Below are 19,715 nucleotides of genomic sequence, written 5' to 3' on the forward strand. Positions count from 1 at the left end.
TTATAATTGACGGTTCAGTGTCTCCCAGTTTCATAGAATAGTTCAAAGTGGGAATGAGGAAATATATTTTGATTCATAAAGACATTTTCTCAGTTTGTAATTGACTGTTTAGTCTCCCCAGTATTCATGCAGTTCATATTAGCATACACTAAGTTCAGAGTGGAGATTTGTTTTCCTGTTAATAATTCTTTATGCTATGGTTGTTTATGGCTCTGTTAATGAAAGCCTATGTTTATGGTTACAGGTTGTTGTTTGTTAATACAGTTTTAAAAAAGTTTATCCTCCATTAGGTTATTGTAAAACCATGAAATCAATTCTTTAATACTGCATCTCAATAATGCAAGCAAAGGCAATGATAACAATGGGGGAGGGGGGGAATGGGGTTTTTAACGTTTCTGTCTAAACCACACCCACTTCAGACGTAAGCTCCGCCCACTCCCTGATTTTCTAATGCAAATAATTTGGTTACTTGTAGCTTGAGAAAGTCAAAAGTGTAGGAAATCACTAACTGAAGTAGAAGATGAGGCAGGTTGAGGGAAAGTAAAAAAAAAAAAAAAAGTGTATCTAGTGTATCTAGAAAGTGTATCTAGAAAATAAATCTCCACCCTGAACTTAGAGTATGCTAGTATCTGGTGGAGTTTTCCTTTAAGTTCCACTTGAAGATATTTTACTGAAAAGAATGGCTTCCTTGACATTCTTACTGAAAACACAATTAAGCCTTATAATGAGTTTTCAATCAATCTTTATAATACTACTCATTTATCCTATGAGTGGCATATGAGTACCCACTTAAGCCAGTAGCCTAAGCATAACATTTTGCAGCAAATGATTAAGTTAACTTGCTCTAGCAGACGATAGTCTACATCATTAAATATCTGGCATATAATCAAAAAAATTCAAAAGTATGCAAGGATCACATTTATTATTAGTTTATTATTAGTGTCACCAAACCTTTATTACTTGTTATTATTGTCATATTGAATTCACAGTGTGCATAACATCCAAAGCAGTAAATGTTGATAGTGAACTAACAATGTGGGTCCAGGACCTCAGAAGGCCTGAGAAAGCGGTCTGCAGCAGTATCACATGGCTGCAGCCTTGCAGACAGGAAGGGTGAGGCTGCAGACTTCACTCTCAGGTTCCAACCATCCGGATCCCCCTTGATGGTTGGTGTGTCCACTGGGCATGTGGGCCTGTCAGTAGGTCTGGAGAGATTCTTGTTGTAAAAGGTGGGACAACGAGACCTTGCTGAGCCAAAGCCACCATTGATTGGCTCTTGATTGATAGGTTTCTCACACAAGCCACCGGACAAATTCATGAGATAAAGGTTGGTGTTGCAGACACATATTCTCTACCATTTGGTAAAAACGTTGTACCTCTTTATTCCTGCTGCAGTGTTAAATGCAGGCAAAAATGCATGTAAACAGAATCAAATCAGCAAAATATTTACTGGCTTATAAAATAAAACTGCAATAATTTTGAGGTGTAAATGCACATAAGAAACTATTCAATAGCTTTACCTACTCTAATAATATAACCCAGTTCCTTATTAAATATATGTTAAATGGTTGATTCAGTAACTGAACTACTAACCCATATACTACCCATATAGTGAACTGCAGAACGAACTGAATGAATCGTACAGTTGTGCTTGCACCATGAAGTAGTATGTTGTGATTGGGTGTCATGTAAAGAAGACAATGAATGAAAGAACAAGGAAGTTTGTGAGTTTGGAGAGTAGCCAGCCAGCATTGCTAAGCACTTACGAAGCATTCAGGACAAAGTTATAAGCCTAGGCTTATAACTTTGTCCTGAATGCTCGGCTTGTGTTTACAAGTGTGTTGACTAGCTTAAAACTGTATGGAGCGCAGTTCAACCAAAGACAATGAACCAATTTGAAATTTCAATCCAGGTTCATTGGTGAATGGATTCAACTCATTCACTTTAAAGCATTGTTCAAATGATTGACCTCCCTATGACAAGGGACTAAGGAAAGATGCAGAAGTAGCTCTTCTTTTGGCCTGGTAGGTTTTGCTTTTGTTTATTAGCTGCAGTCTACATTATTATATGGGCCAGTGCCTACACTGAATTGCAGCTTGTGAGAACTATTGCTAGCTAACGTTAGCTTGCCCAAACTTGGTAATGTTCTGATAGATATTTTATTCCCCTTAGCAAAATTATCTAATGTAGTTGATCTAATGTTATATACAACATTGCTTTTGATGACATTAGCGTGGGCTTGCTCTCTAGCTAACAAAGTCAGCCAATTTTTGAAAGACCATTGGCAATTTTTTGGAAATTAAACATTTCACAGCTAATGCGAATAACAGCAAAACTTAACTCGTTTTTTTTACATTAGCTCAGTTAGCAGGTTAAAACGTAGGAATGTAACTAAACAGTTATCACACTGGTTTATAAAACATGTTTGATATATTTGTATAGTCTAGATATTATCATCTCTGTAGACATGGTCGCTCTTAGGCGCTGTCTGAAATTCTGTCATTCTTTGTAGTTCCTAGTTGTAGTCGCTTGACAAGTCTCAGTAGAAAAGCCCATGCTTGTTTGTTTGGGGTGTGGGAGCTGGGAAATGCAGTGCAAAACATCAAAGCAATGACAGAAAAATAGAAAAATAAGAATCTCACAGATTATCACTTTAACTATTTACCAAGGTTTTGTGTACAATTTCTAATTTTGCTCTCTCGGGCTTCGACAGGTTGCTTTCTATCTTATGTGTATTTTTATTTTCTTTGAATCTGTCTGACAGTCTCATAGCAAAACATTCAATCTAATCAACGCTTGAGGATATAAAAGAAATCCAAATCCAGAGATTAATTACTAAAACTTCACTTCCAATTGTAGTTTGGGCATGTAACAACATAATGTGACAAAATATACTGTGATGCCAAAAAGTTGAAATATGCATGGTGAAGGTGATGCTTATCATCATATTATTACACCCCAACTGTTGTGTGCCATTTTCCACTTTTAATTAGGACTTTGTGGCACTTCTGTTGTTATGGTGAGGTGTTAATGGTATTCCAGTTGCCATGCTGAGAATATTATAGCAGCTATCATAGGTGGATAAAAATTGCCATTGTCATGCCATGCCCTTCAGGTCATCCACTGTTCTAGATAGTCTAGCTGAAAGTGACACTGACCAGAAATATCATTGCTGTTTAAGATGTCTAATTGTTGACAGTAATTTGCTCATCTCTTTCTGTGTTTTTCAGGAAACCCTCTGCTCATTAACTCCTCCTTGCAGCCTGACTTGACAGTGTCGCGGACCTACACCAGCCCCATGTGTTTTCAGGACTCCATTGATAAGGAGCTGATGGCTGAGCGTTCGCTCCTTGACCCCTTGCCTGACATCAAGGTCAAAGGTCAGAAAACAGAGCTGCAATAAAAGTCCATATCCAATTTGATGTGACATTTGTATGTGTCTGTCTGCACATTAGTGATGCAGGGGTCAGCTCTGGAGCGACCTGAACCAGCCTGCAGCTTTTATTAACCCGCCGAAGCCCGGGCCCGCTGTTGACTAATGGCCAACCCGCTATCAAAAAGGCTATACCATAGGCTAGGCTACCGGATTGGTTATTTGCTTATTTTATTTTCTTTAGGCCTATATTGTTGAAACACAGAATAGACTATAGGTCAGTTGTGTGTGTTTGTGTGTTTTACAGAATAACCAGATCGGATGCTCATTTGATAGACTACGGAATAAAGAGAGAAAATGTGAAATAAGAATTGTCAAAGCTTGGAGTAATTAGAATCGCTGGAACTGTTTTACTTTGTTGCTCTAAACCGCGGCGGGCGGCCTGGCGCTGCGCTGTGCGCTCCGCTCCGCGTATAATGGAATGGAAATTAATAAGTCCGATGTCTGAACAGCAAGCAACTGGGTTGCCAGACACAGCTGGTCTGCAGGTAAATTATCCAAATCAAAACACCTTATAGCCTTATTAGCTTAGTAGGATTTTGCGGGGCCCAAGAACTTTCAATAAACCCACACATCACTACTTTACATATATTCCTTTTGGAGTTGTGAGTTTACAGTAATGGCATTTTCCTATCAACATCCCTCTTGGTGTCACGTTATGGTCTGAGTAAGCCGTTTGTTTATCTACAACCAGGTCAAAGTTCCTTCATGGTATCTCTAGGGGTGGCAGAGAGGGCCGAGTACCATGTCATGTCCCACCCTCAGACCTTCCCGAGGGGCATGGCTCCGGACTACAGTGGGGTCGCGGTCGAGGCCACCCTGGGCCGACGGGAAAAGAGCCTCTTCATCACCCAAGCCCCACTGACCCCCAGCAGGCCTCCCCACAAAACAACGGGGGTGTTTGGCCACGCGGGAGGCCGGCTGGTGGTGCCCAACACAGGTGAGCCTACTGTGGGGGCCATTTTCACTCAAGTGTATTCCTCCGTATAAAGCGACTGAAATTCCTAGAAACTAAAAACTGACATAATTAACATTAGCATTTTAAAGCAGATACAATATGAAGAGAATTTAATGAGTGTGTGTGAGGGAAAGTGTGTGTGTGTGTGTAAGAGAGAGAGAGTGTTGGTGTGTGTTTTTGACAAAGAGACTGTTGGCAGCATTGATTCATAAGGCCTTCGGGACTTGCTTCCCTCACCTCTTTCCAGGGCCATCACCTCTCTGGCTGTCACCTCCAGTAAGGAGAGCTGACAGCAGAGCAGGTGTGTGTGTGTGTGCGTGTGTGTGTGTGTGTGTGTGTACGTGCATGTTTGTATGCCTGCTTGGCTGTATGTGCTGATCGGCCGCTGCGCTCTTCTCTGTAGGCATCAGTCTGTTGGTGCCACATGGGGGGATCGCTGAAGACACTACCTGGGAAATGTACATGATCATCAACCAGGAGGACAGCAGGTGAGGGACTCTCGCTGAGACGGTGCAGTCTGCTTCTTTGGCTGCTCTCCTTTACTCCTTCAACCCGTCGCACTGCATCTCTCATCTCTCCTTTACCTCATCATCTCTCCCCCTCTTCGCCCAGCGCACAGCACAAACGTGCAAGTGTACACAAAGATACACAGGGATTCAGTCGTACAGATGCACACACACACACACACACACACACAGAAAGATGCAAATACACTCTACCCAGCATGGGGCTCTTGCTCATCTTGCAGACACGGCGGGGAGGACATGATGTGTCACAAATAGGCTGCCGGTTGCAGACTGCAGTTTGCAGCGTGGCCCCCGAGCAACTGGCTCAGCACAGACAGATGCACCCCGCCATTCTGGGCGCCTGTTTTGTGTCTGTAGACTTAACTATGACACCATCTCTCTTTATCGTGACTGGTTAAAGTGGTGAATATTGTGATTTTTTTTTGTGAAGCCGCGAGGACAGGCAATATCGATTGGGTATCCAGTCAGATGGAACGTGATATGCGACAAAGAAAGTTTAGATGACGATTGCCTGCCAGTGAGAGCCCATTTCTGTAACTTTGCTGTCAGGAATTTCACAAAGCTATTACTCAAGGAGCAAATGGCATGATAGATAAGAACCGTTCGAAAAAGGAATTTAATACTCTTGACTTCTCCCCAACAGAGCCTCAAAAGTTATCGCACAACTAGAAGTCAGTTTTTTTGAAACCTGTTCTTGATTTACAGCAGACAGAAATGAAACAGCATCAGACATTTCAACACGGCTGTGTGGAACCCAGCCAGCAAGTTATCGCCCTGGTTAACCCACCTACGCCCCTCAATGAAATTTTATTCAAAAGTGACATTTAGTGGCATCTGAAATTCAACTGTCATGTCACCTCGCCCCCCTTACTCCCATTAAGTGCCCAGGGGCTTGTGGGTGTAGATATAGATCAAAAGGTCACACATAGGTTATGCCTCAGAGCTCAGCTAGTGGACTGGTTGCACATTCCTCTAAAGACTCCCCCAATTCCAACCAAGCCCCTACCCTCTAGCTTCCTGCTTTGCTCTGATAAGCCTGATGCTGTTTACTTCTTTGGCTGTCGTCTGAGGAGCTGCAGGGGCCGTGCACCACTGAGCTGTCAGTCAAAGCCTATCTCCTGACAGCCGCGCAGACCCAGGGAGAAATTGGATCCTTTCTTCCCATTCAAACTCGGGCCATCTACATAAGACGGCGCTTTCCTCGGCAAAAGAATGGGGGAATCGATCAGATCCGCCTGGCTCGGTTTCAGGTGTTCACGAGAGTTTCCGTCCTTCCTCTGGGCTTCAGTAGGTTGTTTTGTGTCTGTGATCTCCTCCGGCTCAGCGGGAGGGGGGGGGGGGCATGGGCGAGCCAGGGCATGAATCATGGTGTGTGACCAAAAAAAAAAAAAAAAAAAGCACCTGATACAATGTGACACATCAAGTTAGAGTGAATGAGTTGACTGAAATGTTTCAGCGAGTACTGTTATCCTGCACCTTTTTGAGCATACTTTTGGGGTGAGGGAATTGTAGTTTACCAAGGGATAACCATGTAGGGTAATTGATATTTTCCCTTTGGCCTCTTAGGATAACACCGAGGCTGTAACTCAGTAGTAGTAGTCAGTCTTCTTGTGTGCAACACCTCAGACTGTACTTTCTTTTGAAAATAGTGCTGTGACAGAGTGTGAATGAGAGATAGTCAGAAATGAATAGTCAAAAATGTGTATCATTGAATGTGTTACACTGGGTGCCATGTAAGTTAGGCAGTGTTGAGGGTACTGACAAATTATCTTTGCAAGCACATATGACACATGTCAAACTCCTTTATTATAGCAGTAGCAGTAATCATTCTCACTTAATTAATAAGCCCAATCTACCATCTATACTTCACCATCATCCTGGAGTGATATCCCTTTGTTCTCCAAACCACAATCAGAGTATACTAAATAAGCATCTTAATCTTTGCTCACAGGCAATCTGGCTAATTACCAGAGTCTCAGCAGCAGGTAACCTTGGTTCCCTCTGATGCCTGGGGCTGATTAGCACAAAAGTGCAGCTGCAGGGCCTCAGTGCTGTCTGGATGTGTTGCTTTATTTTTAGACAGAGGATCATAACCTCTGTTAATTTTTTAGTGTTGATTGGTTCCAGCATAACAAAGAACAAAGTTTCACACGACGACATCAGAAACTGTTGAATTAAGCCAAGCAACTTCAACCGCACACTGTGCTGTGTCGTAGTGCTACCCCCTCAGGATGCGCACACACACACACACACACACACACACACACACACATACACACGCGCAGCCATGCTTTATTGGTTCCTATGCCAACTCTTGTGGTTACTAAGGAGCTAGTTAGTCTTCTTTCCTGTTTCTCTTGTTTTGTTTTTTGTTTTATGTTTTATGTATTTATGCTTCTATGTATGCTACCTTGAAGCAAACTCTTCAAACAGTGCACATGCGTGGGTAGGTTGGTATATTTTAGAAACGACTCCCTTGAACAGTGCAGTCTCACTCCTATTGCATCGCCATCATACCTATAATCACAATCCACTGGGGAATAATTTTTATATTTAAATAGCACAACGTTGTACAAAGGTAAATGTACTCAAACTGTATGTATGGAGTCAAGTGGTACAGAAGTTTATTTAGGCATATGTCAACAGGCAAAATGTAATTATACTGTGTCAAAATCATACTTCCCATACCTAATTTATTCTTAGATTGGCCAATTTATCAACACAGAGTCATTTCTGTGTGTGTACATGTGTGGATGTGTGTGTGCTCATGCATTTGTGATGCATCTGTGTCTACATGTCCGGGTTGGCTCCCATTAATGTTGCTGAGAAATATCCATGCTGGTCCAGTGACAGCAGGACCAATATCGTGTCCTCTGTGTGTGAGGTGTCCAGCCCGGCCAGCTGCATGACTGATGGTGGTCCCATCGATTGCTCCCGGTCTTCAGGGCTTCCAGCCAAGATTGGGCCCCTGGCCAAGAGCAGCTTGGCCCAGCTAATCTGTCACTGGGCCGGCCAAAGCAGGCTTCATAAGCCCCATCGACCCACGCAGCTTACACGCTGTGTGCTAAAGCCTGTCCTCCCCAGCCCCACTGTCCATTAGTCTTAGTTCTTTAATCTTCCTCTATCTGTGTGTCTGTGTCAACTGGGCAGGGATTGATTCATGGTGAGTGTCCACGGGTTAGACTTTACTTTGTTCATAGGCAAGCTCCACAATATCTGAATGTCTTTCCTCCATAGTGTTTAAACACATGCCCAGTCACTCCATGGTAGTCACATTCTTCTTTTCAAAGTTGTACAATTGCAAGTATTACAATTACAAACAAACTTTTTTATCATAACTGTTAGAAATATGATGAGATATGATGTTTTGTCCCTCAGTGCTGATGTCTTTATATATTTTATCCTTCTGTGTGCAGTACTGTGTCAGAGGATGGGCAAGAAATCCTTTTGAGCCCAGAGGTCACATACGGCCCACCAGGCCTTGACCTGTCCTGCCCCATAGCCATGACCATAGCCCATTGTGCCGAGGCTGCTGCTGGTAACTGGACCATCCGGCTAAAGAGACAGATGCAGGACAACAAGTGGGAGGTGAGCTTAATTTAATTAATCAACATTTTATTGGTCCAAATGTTCTGCCATAACACTCATTATGTTGACATGTCCAAACACCTAACACCACCTTCACCAACACAGAGAATTTCATTACAATCTGAAAAAAAAAACCTACTTTTGATGAAAATGTTCATCCTGCAGACATATTCGTAAGCATTGCCAGCTTTCATGCATCTGGCATGAAAGTCACGCTTTCAGGCTCTACCTCACGCTGTTATGTATCCAAAAGAAATGTCACACCAAATGCAAATTACAGTTATTAGCCATAAAAGCATCAGTACACTTCAATGGTAATGGCATTTTATAAACATTACTCTATCATGTATCTGTGAAGTCTGTTTGCAGAACCTACTGCAGCTGTTCAGAAAATTAGACAACTGCAATCACCATTTGTGTTGCCAGGAGAAAAAACAAAAGCATGCATGGACATATAGTATATGGCTATTTGTCTTTGTGTATTTTTTCACTTGCCCATAAGGCCAAACTGTATCTGAATTGTAATATTGTCATACTGTACATTGGCAAAATAGTTACAACTGTGTAGAACTGAGATAGGGTTATATCACTTCTGGATCTGTGAACTTGATACATGGTGTGATTTTAATAGCCTAGATATGGACATGAATTAATATGTATCATCTGACATTCACATAGAATTTTATCTTACTTTTTTATGATAGTAATTATCCCTTGTCACATTCAGGTTGTGAATAAGGAGCAAATTGACAATGCGTTGAATGAGGAATAACAGAATAGAAATTGTAATTCACCAAATATATTCACCACTGGATTTTATCATTATTATTATCTTCAGTATTATGAGAAAGCCAAAACATCATTTTGTTTTTTGGCAAAAAAAAAAATATATATATATATTTATGTCATGTCACCTTGCCCATATATCTCCTTGTCATCATACTGCTACAAGATCTTGCCAAAAATAGGTTTAACAGAAAATACAATCCCCTTTCACAGCTCAACTGGCATAAGCAGCAAGTAACTTGACTTTAACTGTTTTGAAAATGCTGCATGTGAAGATACAGCAGGCAGATTTTCAAGAAAATTGTGAAATTTTGACGCCAGTGTGACTCCTTTCTATGGGGTCAACAAATAATAAAAAAATGGCAACTGTACTTTTTAAAAGGCATTGAAAGGATTTGATTGCTCACAAAGTAGTCTAGTGCTTTGGCTATGATGGCTGTTGTAAGATTTTTTCTCACAGCTAGCTCTTTCAATAAAATAACACCTCTGTAAAGTCCTTCAACCCTTGCCTGTAGAGCTACTTCACACTTTCAGAGATTTGTTCAGACATCTGACATCAATCCAAACTCCCTCTATCCATTTTCTTGTGCCTTCCCAGAAGAGCAGACATATCTGAGATGCTCTTTTAATGTTTAACTAACCTCATCAAAAGGCTTCGGGGACCTCATCGAGGCACGGTGACCCCAGAGCCGCGGCGTTTTTTGTGACTGCGGAGAGCCCGTGATTCTCCCCCAGCCTGGCCCTTTCACTCCGTGTGACATTTACACAGGATGTAATTTGCTAGCCGAGACGTGTTGCACAAAAGGGAGCTATCAAAAGACTCATCGCTGATGTGTGCTATGTGCCATCAGAAAGGGGGAGAACGGGGGAGAAATAGTCCGCAAAGGAGGGGAGAGACAGAGGGAGAGAGACAGACCGGGGCAGGGAGAGAGAAAGAGATGTCCCTCAAGAAAAAGCAACGTCGTGACCCGTCTCTGTCACTGTGAAATAATGAGCCCTTTATCTCACGCAGAATGCCTCCTCAAATCCCGATCTCTGGAATTAGTGACATTACAGGAGATGGAAGACTCCCTCTCTCCCTCTGTTCCTCTGTTTCTCTCTCTCTCTCTCTCTCTCTCTCTCTCTCTCTCAGTTCAGTTCCTTTCCCATTAAAGCTAGTGTTTTGTACTGCTACAGTTTGACTCCATCATTTCTCCCCGGCTGCCTGGCGGGGATGAGCTATGTAATAGAGATCCTTCATGTCTGCTACAGCGCTAATGGGGCAGGTTTAGGGAGCTGTGGGCCACTAAATTACCCAGCATGGCTTTATAGGCCTTAGCTAGGCCATATACAGAGAGAACCTTTGGGTCACAGTTGTGTTTCAAAAGGTGATTTAGGGAGAATTGAGCACAAGATGAGGGGCAATTGGCCATTGGATACAACTGCCCCCCCTTTCCTGCTAATCCTTTTTGTCAGCGTTACTGTATCCCCATCTGTTTAGCAAGATGTGCCATTATTCTAATTTGGGCCTCATTCAAACCTGCCCAGTTCCTGATCCTATCTCAGCCTCTGTGTAAAGGGAGAGTTTCCTGAGCAGTGTACAGTGTAGTCTGTGAACTGTCTTAATATCCCTAACAACACTACAGTCCTATGTTTTTAACTTTAAATGCTAGATCAAGTAATTGTTCAGTTTTGTTTTCCTTTATTTATTTATTTATTTATATATCGGTTGTCTTTGGGTCTGATTTCCTGGATCCATCACAGTGACCAATCACATTGCTGTAGGTACATGTGAACACAGAATGGTTCTAATAAAAGAGCTTGACGCCTGTAAGGTGGAACTGCCTTTTTCTCCCTCCTTGAACAAAATTCCAGCAGTAATTGAAATGGTCCCATGATTTACGAGAAAAACACAAATATGAACGATCCATGGGTTGAAACGTATTCACCGAAACACAGTGTAACTAAATCTGTATTCCCCCCTTCAAAGGAAGTGATGTCCGTGGACGAGGAGAGCACGTCCTGCTACTGTCTGCTGGAGGCCCAGAGCTGCCACCTGCTGCTGGAGCGGCCGGGTCGCTACGCCCTGGTGGGGCAGCCGCTGAGGCAGGAGGCTGCCAAGCGGCTGAGGCTGGCCGTGTTTGGCAGTCCAGACACCAGCAACCCTCTGGGCTTCACCCTCAGGGTCTACTGTGTGGACGACACACCCCACGCATTTCAGGTATGCAGGAGAAGGGAGGACATGGGAGGGGAAGGGGATGAATCGAGGACGCTTCTATTTAATGAGATGGCGATACTTGATGACTTTGAATGTGTGTCTGCAGCTCTGTATTTGCTGCTACAGTGGCATGTGTTAACCATTGACCTAGACTATCATTATATTAGGTTGAATGGCTTTGTTTTCTTGAGCAAGTCAAAATTTGAACCACCTTTATTTCTCTCAACCTGACTGCTGAATGCTTTCATTTGTGATATCACAGCATATGCTCCTCTCAATTTAATTCAGATACAAATAGTAGTATTTTTACATATTGTCACCTTGTTTCTCCAAAATGTCAAGAATAACAGCCTTGTTACATGTATGTCATGTATATCATGTATGTACAGTGGTGGAAGAAGTATTCAGATCTTTGACTTAAGTAAAAGTAGCAATACCACAGTGTAAAAATACTTTGTTACAAGTAAAAGTCCTGCATTCAAAATCTTACTTAAGTCAAAGTACAAAAGTATTATCATCAAAATATACTTAAAGTAGCAAAAGTAAAAGTAGTCATTATGCAGAATGGCCCATTTCAGAATCATATATATTGGATTATAATTATTGATGCATTAATGTGTTCATCACATTAATGTTACAGCTGGTAAAGGTGTAGCTAATTTTAATTACTTTATATATTGCTGGGTAGCTCAACCTATAAAAGTATATCATAATTTATTAGTTGATTTATAATTTGTATTAATAATCTAAATCTGCAAAGTAACTAGTAACTAAAGCTGTCAAATAAATGTAGTGTAAGTAAAAAAGTAAAAAGTACAATATTTCCCTCTGAAATGTAGTGGAGTAGAAGTATAAAGTAGCATGAAATGGAAATACTCAAGTAAAGTACAAGTACCTCTAAATTGTACTTAAGAACAGTACTTGAGTAAATGCACTTAGTTACATTCCACCACTGTGTATGTAGTATGTACATCATATACATAATAATGCATGCAAAATAGTCCAATCTTGTTGTATGGTAATACATTTCTGCTCAAACACTCTGCCTCAAAGGGCGTGTGAATGAAAGATGTCAGTCACATTCAGTAACACTCTGGCTTATAATATATTTATAACATTGGCAGCTGGGCTTGGACTGTTCAGAGTTCAGAGAAGAGGGTGATACCTACGACAAACAGCATAGACTATATGAAAATCAGTATCACACACCTAATGAAAGCTGACATGAGAGAATCAGTATTCATGAATACACAATGCAGCTATAATAAGGCTACTTTTTCTTTTGTTACGAATGTGTCACAGACCAGAGTTCATGTGAAGTGTTGCCTTGTAGTGTGCCTTGATCTTCTACATACCAGCATGGAGCACAAAACATAGAACAGCTTCTTGACTTCTTGAATAGTATTCTACAAAGCTGACATTCGGGACGCCATATGTGTCAAAGTGTGTGTGTGTGTGTGTGTGTGTGTGTGTGTGTGTGTGTCAGGGCACTAGTGAACAGTTGTTTGACTGCCTTTGTGCCCTTCTAAGGTGAATATGTTTGAAATTGTTATTTCTTAGAAAATATTGCAGGGGTTTTTCCGCCCGTGTGGCTGCTGTTTTTGGCTGGAAATCTTTCCGTCTGATATTTGTGCTCCACTGAAGCTCCGCCAGCTCAGTCACATCACCACTGGGAGATGTTTGATGACGAGGAGACAAAGGGGGACTTTTAATTACGAAGACAAGAGATGCTGCAAGGTTGCCTCCTTGCCCTTCCTTTGAGTCATTTAATTTGTTCTGTGTTAATTAAATGTGTTTTAGTGTTGCGTTCCAAGGATTTGAACAGGCATTACAATGGCAGGCGTTCTCAAGTGCGACGCCGGTTCTCTGTTCTGCCGTTGAGTCGAGAAGTTTGTCCTTCTCCTTACAGCGTTGGCTCACTCCAAAACACACAAACACACTTCCTGTTTGTTCAAGTGTTCTGCAGCCTAAAACAAATACTTTTGCGAGAGTAATATGTCGAGGTAGCGGACGTGCAGATAGCGGCCCCGTGGAGCCGCTGTTGCTCCTCAGCGTGTGAGACCTCGGCCCGCTAGAACAGCTTCTCCATAGGCGTCATTCAAGAGGTAGAATTGCATGTGAATGGGGAGAAATTGGATTTGGGCGCCAACAGCCAATTCACTCCATCTCTCCGTCAGTCAGGCATGGTTATTTGTTCATTTGTCCTCTTTTTTTGGTGGCTTTTGTTTGTGCTTCACACGACAATTGATTTCCCTCGTGAGCTTGAACCAGGAATCGATCAGAGAAAGCCTGTATGCTTTGCATTTCCCCTCTCTCTCTCTGTCTCTGTTTTGTGACTGAGAGAGTAAGCACCATACACACACACCAGCACCCACACACACCCTCACTCCATACCTTGTATACAAACTCTCACACACACACAAACACACACAGACATACATTATTGTTCTCTACAATACCACCAGGCGAGTACAAAATTGCCCCCCCCAAAAAAGTAATTTTTGGGTAATGAGTTTTGATTGCTCTCTCTCTCTCTCTCTCTCTCTCTCTCTCTCTCTCTCTCTCTCTCTCTCTCTCTCTCTTGTGTGCTTGACTGATACAACAATTTGGGCTTTTGTGCTTTCTGATTGGTCTGCTGGGGTTGTGCCAGGGTTTGTTTTGTTTCACTTTGGATGTTCATTTGCTTATTTGTGCATTTTTGCTTTTAGTGGTTGCAATGACATGTTTTTATTTATTCTGATGAAAAATACTTTTTTGGGCAAATGTTTCTCTTCTTTCTTCTTTGCTATTTTGGCAAAAGGACGTATGGCTCATGTAGTTTAATTCTTAATCTGGTCCTTTCCTGCTAAATTCAGTCAATTTATTTTTTGATTGCTTGTTGTGAATTCTCAATGAAACACAAACTTTCCAGTGAACGTGAAAAGCTACACGATGCCTAACTGCTCGAGTACCCGCTCAGTCCACTAGAGTCTATCAGCCGTGTGTAATATCTGCTTCTTCTCTCGACTTCCCTATCCCCTCCTCCCTATCCTTCCTTCCTCTCCCTTTATCAGGAGGTGGCAGTGGGGGAGCGCAGCAGGGGAGGGCGGCTCTTGGAGGAGCCTAAAATGTTGCTGTTCAGGGGAAACACTTTTAGCCTCCAGGTGTCCATCCAGGACGTCCCACAGTTACTCTGGAGCATCAAGCCTTTCACCACCTGCCAGGTAGGCTATTTGTGTGTGTGTGTGTGTGTGTGTGTGTGTGTGTGTGTGTGTGCGTGTGCATGTGCATGTATGTGTAAAGGAATGCAAAGCAATCTGTCAGTTCAAGCTATCTATGTTTTTTATCATTCACATGGTCACATGTGTGAAGAGAATCCATGTGCCTGTTGGCCATGACTCTTGTCTTCTTCCTCTGTTCCTCCATCAGAGCACTTTCCTCCACCAATTTCCCTTTTTTCTCACATGGTCACATCAAAGCCAAAGGACAGCGGCAAGGACACAGCTGGAGCACACCAGGGCTAGCTACCTCCTCCACACACCCACCCCTAAAAAAATAATTATGACTGCCAGGCACACACACACACACATCTTAGCTATCTTACTAGGTGTCTGCATGGTGCATGTTCAGCTCTGCTCTGTGATGTTTATCCCGCCAGTGACATCCTATTAGTAGAATTAGCCTTCCATGCCAGGTCCAGAATACCAACAAGGTTGTCTTGGAGAGGGAAAAGCCACTATCTGAGGGTCAAACAGGGAAGATTACTGGAGGCCTCCATTCACACACTACTCTTGCCTAAAGGAGGCTCTTACAAGTAGCCATCCTCCAGTCTGATGGATCTGAAGAGCGGATGACTCATCCATAACAGTGTTTTTGACCTGTTCTCTCTGCGCCACTGTCTGGGTCACACGGTAGTTAGTAATGGAAGTGAAAATTGGCCTTTTAGATCCCATTCACTCTCAAGCTCTCTTACCTTGGGTCATTCAGTTCCAGGTAGTTAACGGGATACAGTCTCATCCCGAGGGCCCCGATGCCTGCCGATGTTCTTTCTGACTGCTACACCACTTGATTAGATAACATCATTGATTGGCTTAAGAGGCCACTCATTTGGTCTTAATTAATCATGTACACGGCAAAGTGGGTGGAAAAGAAGGATTCAAATAACAAATGGCTTCAGTAGGCATTTAATGAGTTTGTTCTCTTCCCCACCTAATTCTCTCATTATTCCCCCCAATCTGCTGTCTGTCTCTGCTCCCTATGCAGGAATTCTCCTTTTCTCAGGTGTGGGCCAGTAACCAGCATCCCCTGCAGTGTGCCTTCTCTTTGGAGCGATACAGCCACTCCTCATCTCCACTCTCCTGCAAGATCAGCATACGGCAGGTCAAAGGCCAGGAGCAGATCCTCCAGGTCTATACATCTGTAGTGGAGGTGAGCAAGTGTGTAAGAAAGAGAATCTGTGCATGTGTGTGTGTGGGCAGGCACACAGCTTTATGTCATGCTTTTAAAGGATAATACCAGTGTAATTTAATTTTTTTCCTGTTGGCATTAATGCCTATGAAGAGTCTAAACCGATGTATTTGCCACAGTCAGAAGCGACTACTGCCTGTTCTGCTGCAGGTTTGTCCGACCTCACAGAAGTGATAGGCTGCTATTGTTGTTTGAAAAATCCATTAAAAACAACTCAGAAACATACTGCTGCATTGGCTAACCTAATCCATCATTTAAAATGACACGACTATTGTAATTTTTCCTAACATGACTTCATAACGCCACAGTCGTTGCAGCTGCAGTCCTGTCAAAGGTGGTTCCATTCTGCCAGTACTGAATGGGAGGAGATCATCTTCCCACTCTGCCTTAAGTTTCTTTTTGCCTCTTCACTGCCACCAGAGGTTAAGTAACAGTGGGCCCTAATGGAAAAACTGAAAATAGTCCCCATCAAACGCAGTAATTAGCTGTGTGCTAAAGTCATGTTAAGAAAAAATTTCAATAGTCGTGTAATTTAAAATGATGGATTACGTTCATCAATGCAGCAGTATGTCTCTGCTGCATTGAGCTGTTTTTAATGGATTTTTGAAAACAATGGGAGCCTATCACTTCTGGGAGGTCGGGCAAACCTGCAGCAGAGCAGACAGCAGCAGCTTCTGACTGTGGCAAATACATCGGTGGGTTTAGACTCTTCATTGGCGTTAATGGCGATAAGGAAAAAATAAAATTACACTGGTATTATTCTTTAATAGGTTCTCATTAGACTGAATAACTGTGATTATTATTAGTAATAATAACTTTGATTTAAGGACTTGCTTAATGAGCCTCTCAGGGGCCTTTTGATATATAGATTGCATATTGTCTCCATGTTTCAAACTGAAGACACTTTCAGGTCATGCTGCTTCGTACTGTTGCAGATGCTGTTATCCTCATTTTTACTACTGAGACATTATAATATACGAATGAGATTTTTGACTACCGTATAATGATCACCCTGACACCTCTTTCTGTCGCTTTCCACCAGAATGAAAAGGGAGTGGTTCCCTTTTTCAGTCAGTCGGACTGTACCGTCACCTCTCAGACAGGGTCAAGGGCCTTTAAAATCCCCCTGTCCATCCGTCAGCGGATCTGTGCCACCTTCGACACAGCTAATGCCAAGGGGAAGGACTGGCAGCTCTTGGCTCAGAAGCTCCACATAGACAGGTACGAGCTATAGTGCAGGACTCTGAAACCTATTACCCTATTTCATCATGAACAGGTGAACACTTTCATTTCCACTCTTTAGTCTGTACAGTTCTAATTTACCTATCGCTGAGTCATCTGTGGCTTAAATAACCCTGCAGCCCCCTGAATACCCCTTGAATAAACAATTATCCAACTGAAAATTAGAACAAATACAGACCACATCAATTATTAACTGTCATATTTTCTTAATAAAGCGTTATAACAGAATAATGACCAGAAAGCAGAAATGGTAGATTTTGAACTGCATGTCCTCGGTCTCCCTATATGTAAAAGCTGCTCCCGATTTGAATACTGGTGTATTTTTAATCTGGGATTTAGCCACTGTGCCCGCCCTTATCTTCCATCGCCAACCAGCCTTCAGTAACACACCACACTGCTGATTTCATTATAGATCTGGAAACACATGCACCACACTGCTGATTTCATTATAGATCTGGAAACACATGCACAGAGTGAGAGTGAGAGTGAGGGAGAGAGAGAGAGAGAGAGAGAGAGAGAGAGAGAGATTGAGAGTCGTATGTAAAGGCCAACACTGACACATTCAGAATGACTGGAGGAGATGCTGTGTTTTACAGAAATCTGAAGGAAGGTCTCACACCGCTCCCTGCCCAGCCTCTGGCAGTGAGAGCATGGGTGCATGTTAGCAGCCTCATTAACAGCAACTCTGCATGCGCTCCATTCTCCACCCCCTGCTGCCAGGTCATTATTTGCTTAGGATGTTGGGGATTTTAGTTGTTTGATAAGGGGTGATCTCTATTCACGCTGCAGAAGAAAAGTCAATAATCAGGTGCTTACAGCCATCTAGATTCTTAGATCTATGCAGTCAACTCCGTCAAGCACCCGAGGGAGAAAGTATTAAAAGTGAATTCCCTTTCTGTCTTGCCAGTTAGTCTATTGGACAAGCATGAGAAGGGAAAAGTTAAGAAATTGTGGCAGAAACTGTGTGATGAAGAAATTCCATGTGCAACAAATCATTTTCCAGAGACTGAGTCTGAAAACAAACATTTGCGGTTGAGGAATAGCGAAGGATTTCAGAGCGTTTTCTACCCAGACGAACCCACCAGGAGCATGTAATGAGAATGTCTCTACCTTGTTAAGCGGATTTTCGCAATTATTTCTCTGAATATGTGGGAGCATCATCGCGCCTAATAGGGAAATTGGGAAAGAGAGGGAAAGGGAGAAGAGGGGAACAAAGAGAGAAAGTGACAGGGTCCCATCATAATGAAACAGTGCACTCTGTTGGATATGGGTTATAACGACAGCTGAGGCATGATACATTGTAGAAGAAGATTACTTGAAATCAAATCTTATTCAGAGCGTGTTTCCCTACAAACCATGTGTTCATACTATAGGATACTAACAATATAAGTGACACTTTGGATTATTGCTCATCTTTTCTCACAAATAGAATGTAATTAGACAGTAATTAGACAGTGACAAAATTATACTCCACTGGTACCATTCTTATCCATTGGATAAACCAATTTACCTGAGATTGCTGAATTTAGTAATGCATTGAGGAAAATAATATCTTCTCCAACAGAAAAACATTGCTCAGTCCCACTTCTTGCAGTAATAGTATTTTCTGTATAGCAAGCCATAACTTACTGCAATATTTTATTGTCTCTTTACATCTTCATTCTGAAAATGAGGGCGCTCTAATGTAAAGAATTACCATATTTCTAACGGGGCAAAAATATATATTTCTACATGAGAAAGGGCAACAACCAACATGAAGCTAAAGGCAATAGATCCATGCTGAGTTTGCTCAAAATAATAGTGTGAGTTCTTGCCTTGTCTTGACATAATCAGTGCAAAACAATTACTTAATTATTGCTGAACTACTATACTATACTATACTATACTACACTACACTACACTACACTACACTACACTACACTACACTACACTATACTATACTATATTCTCATTTTTACTTCTCATCCCATTCTACTCTAAAAGTATATTCCATTTTCCCTGGCCTGTAGGAACCTGTGCTACTTTGCATGTCAGGAGAGCCCATCGGCAGTGATCCTGAGTCTGTGGGAAGCCCAGCACCAGGACTCAGGAGACCTGGACTCTCTGGCCAGTGCCCTAGAGGAAATCAGCAAGGTCCAGTCCTCCAGGACCACCACCCTGGGTTGCAGCAATGAGGAGCTGGACACTGAATTCACATAACTTGGGTAGGGAAGGTCCACAGCAGACCACATGGGATCAAATCATGATGAACCTTTATTGCATGAACAGTGATGATCAGGGGTACTAGCTAACCTACGGTAAGGAGGAGGAGACGCAGAGAGGACAGCAGGGAGACTCAGTTTTGGACTGTTACTAAAGGGACACCTCTGCTAAACCAAATGGCACACAGAGACAGAAGGGAATCACAGGAGGAACGGCCGAGGGACAGAAGAGGAAAGGAGAGGGGAGCAAAGGGGGAGGGACTAAAAGCTGTAATTGTGTTGTTGTTTGGTCACGTTAAGCAGACCACCAGAGCATCTTAGAAAGGGACACTAAGCA

The 19,715-nt window shown here is 42.4% G+C and overlaps 1 protein-coding gene across 1 annotated transcript in view; it reads left to right on the top strand.

Annotated features, from left to right (window-relative positions):
* The window catches only part of unc5da (unc-5 netrin receptor Da), a 157,784-nt gene extending 138,408 nt beyond the window's left edge, over positions 1-19,376 (top strand). Inside the window, exons 10-18 of the mRNA XM_071531764.1 lie at positions 3,231-3,380; positions 4,155-4,373; positions 4,795-4,879; positions 8,335-8,506; positions 11,262-11,492; positions 14,543-14,692; positions 15,732-15,896; positions 16,978-17,156; positions 19,187-19,376. Coding sequence (XP_071387865.1) covers positions 3,231-3,380; positions 4,155-4,373; positions 4,795-4,879; positions 8,335-8,506; positions 11,262-11,492; positions 14,543-14,692; positions 15,732-15,896; positions 16,978-17,156; positions 19,187-19,376 — 1,541 coding nt within the window. The remainder of the gene's footprint in view (positions 1-3,230; positions 3,381-4,154; positions 4,374-4,794; positions 4,880-8,334; positions 8,507-11,261; positions 11,493-14,542; positions 14,693-15,731; positions 15,897-16,977; positions 17,157-19,186) is intronic.
* Positions 19,377-19,715: the final 339 nt, after the last annotated feature.

This window comes from Centroberyx affinis, unplaced genomic scaffold (genome assembly GCF_046629955.1).
Source record: "Centroberyx affinis isolate AG114_WGS23_722 - 3 ecotype Tasmania unplaced genomic scaffold, CSIRO-AGI_Caff_v1 ptg002128l_1, whole genome shotgun sequence".
Lineage (NCBI taxonomy): Eukaryota > Metazoa > Chordata > Actinopteri > Beryciformes > Berycidae > Centroberyx > Centroberyx affinis.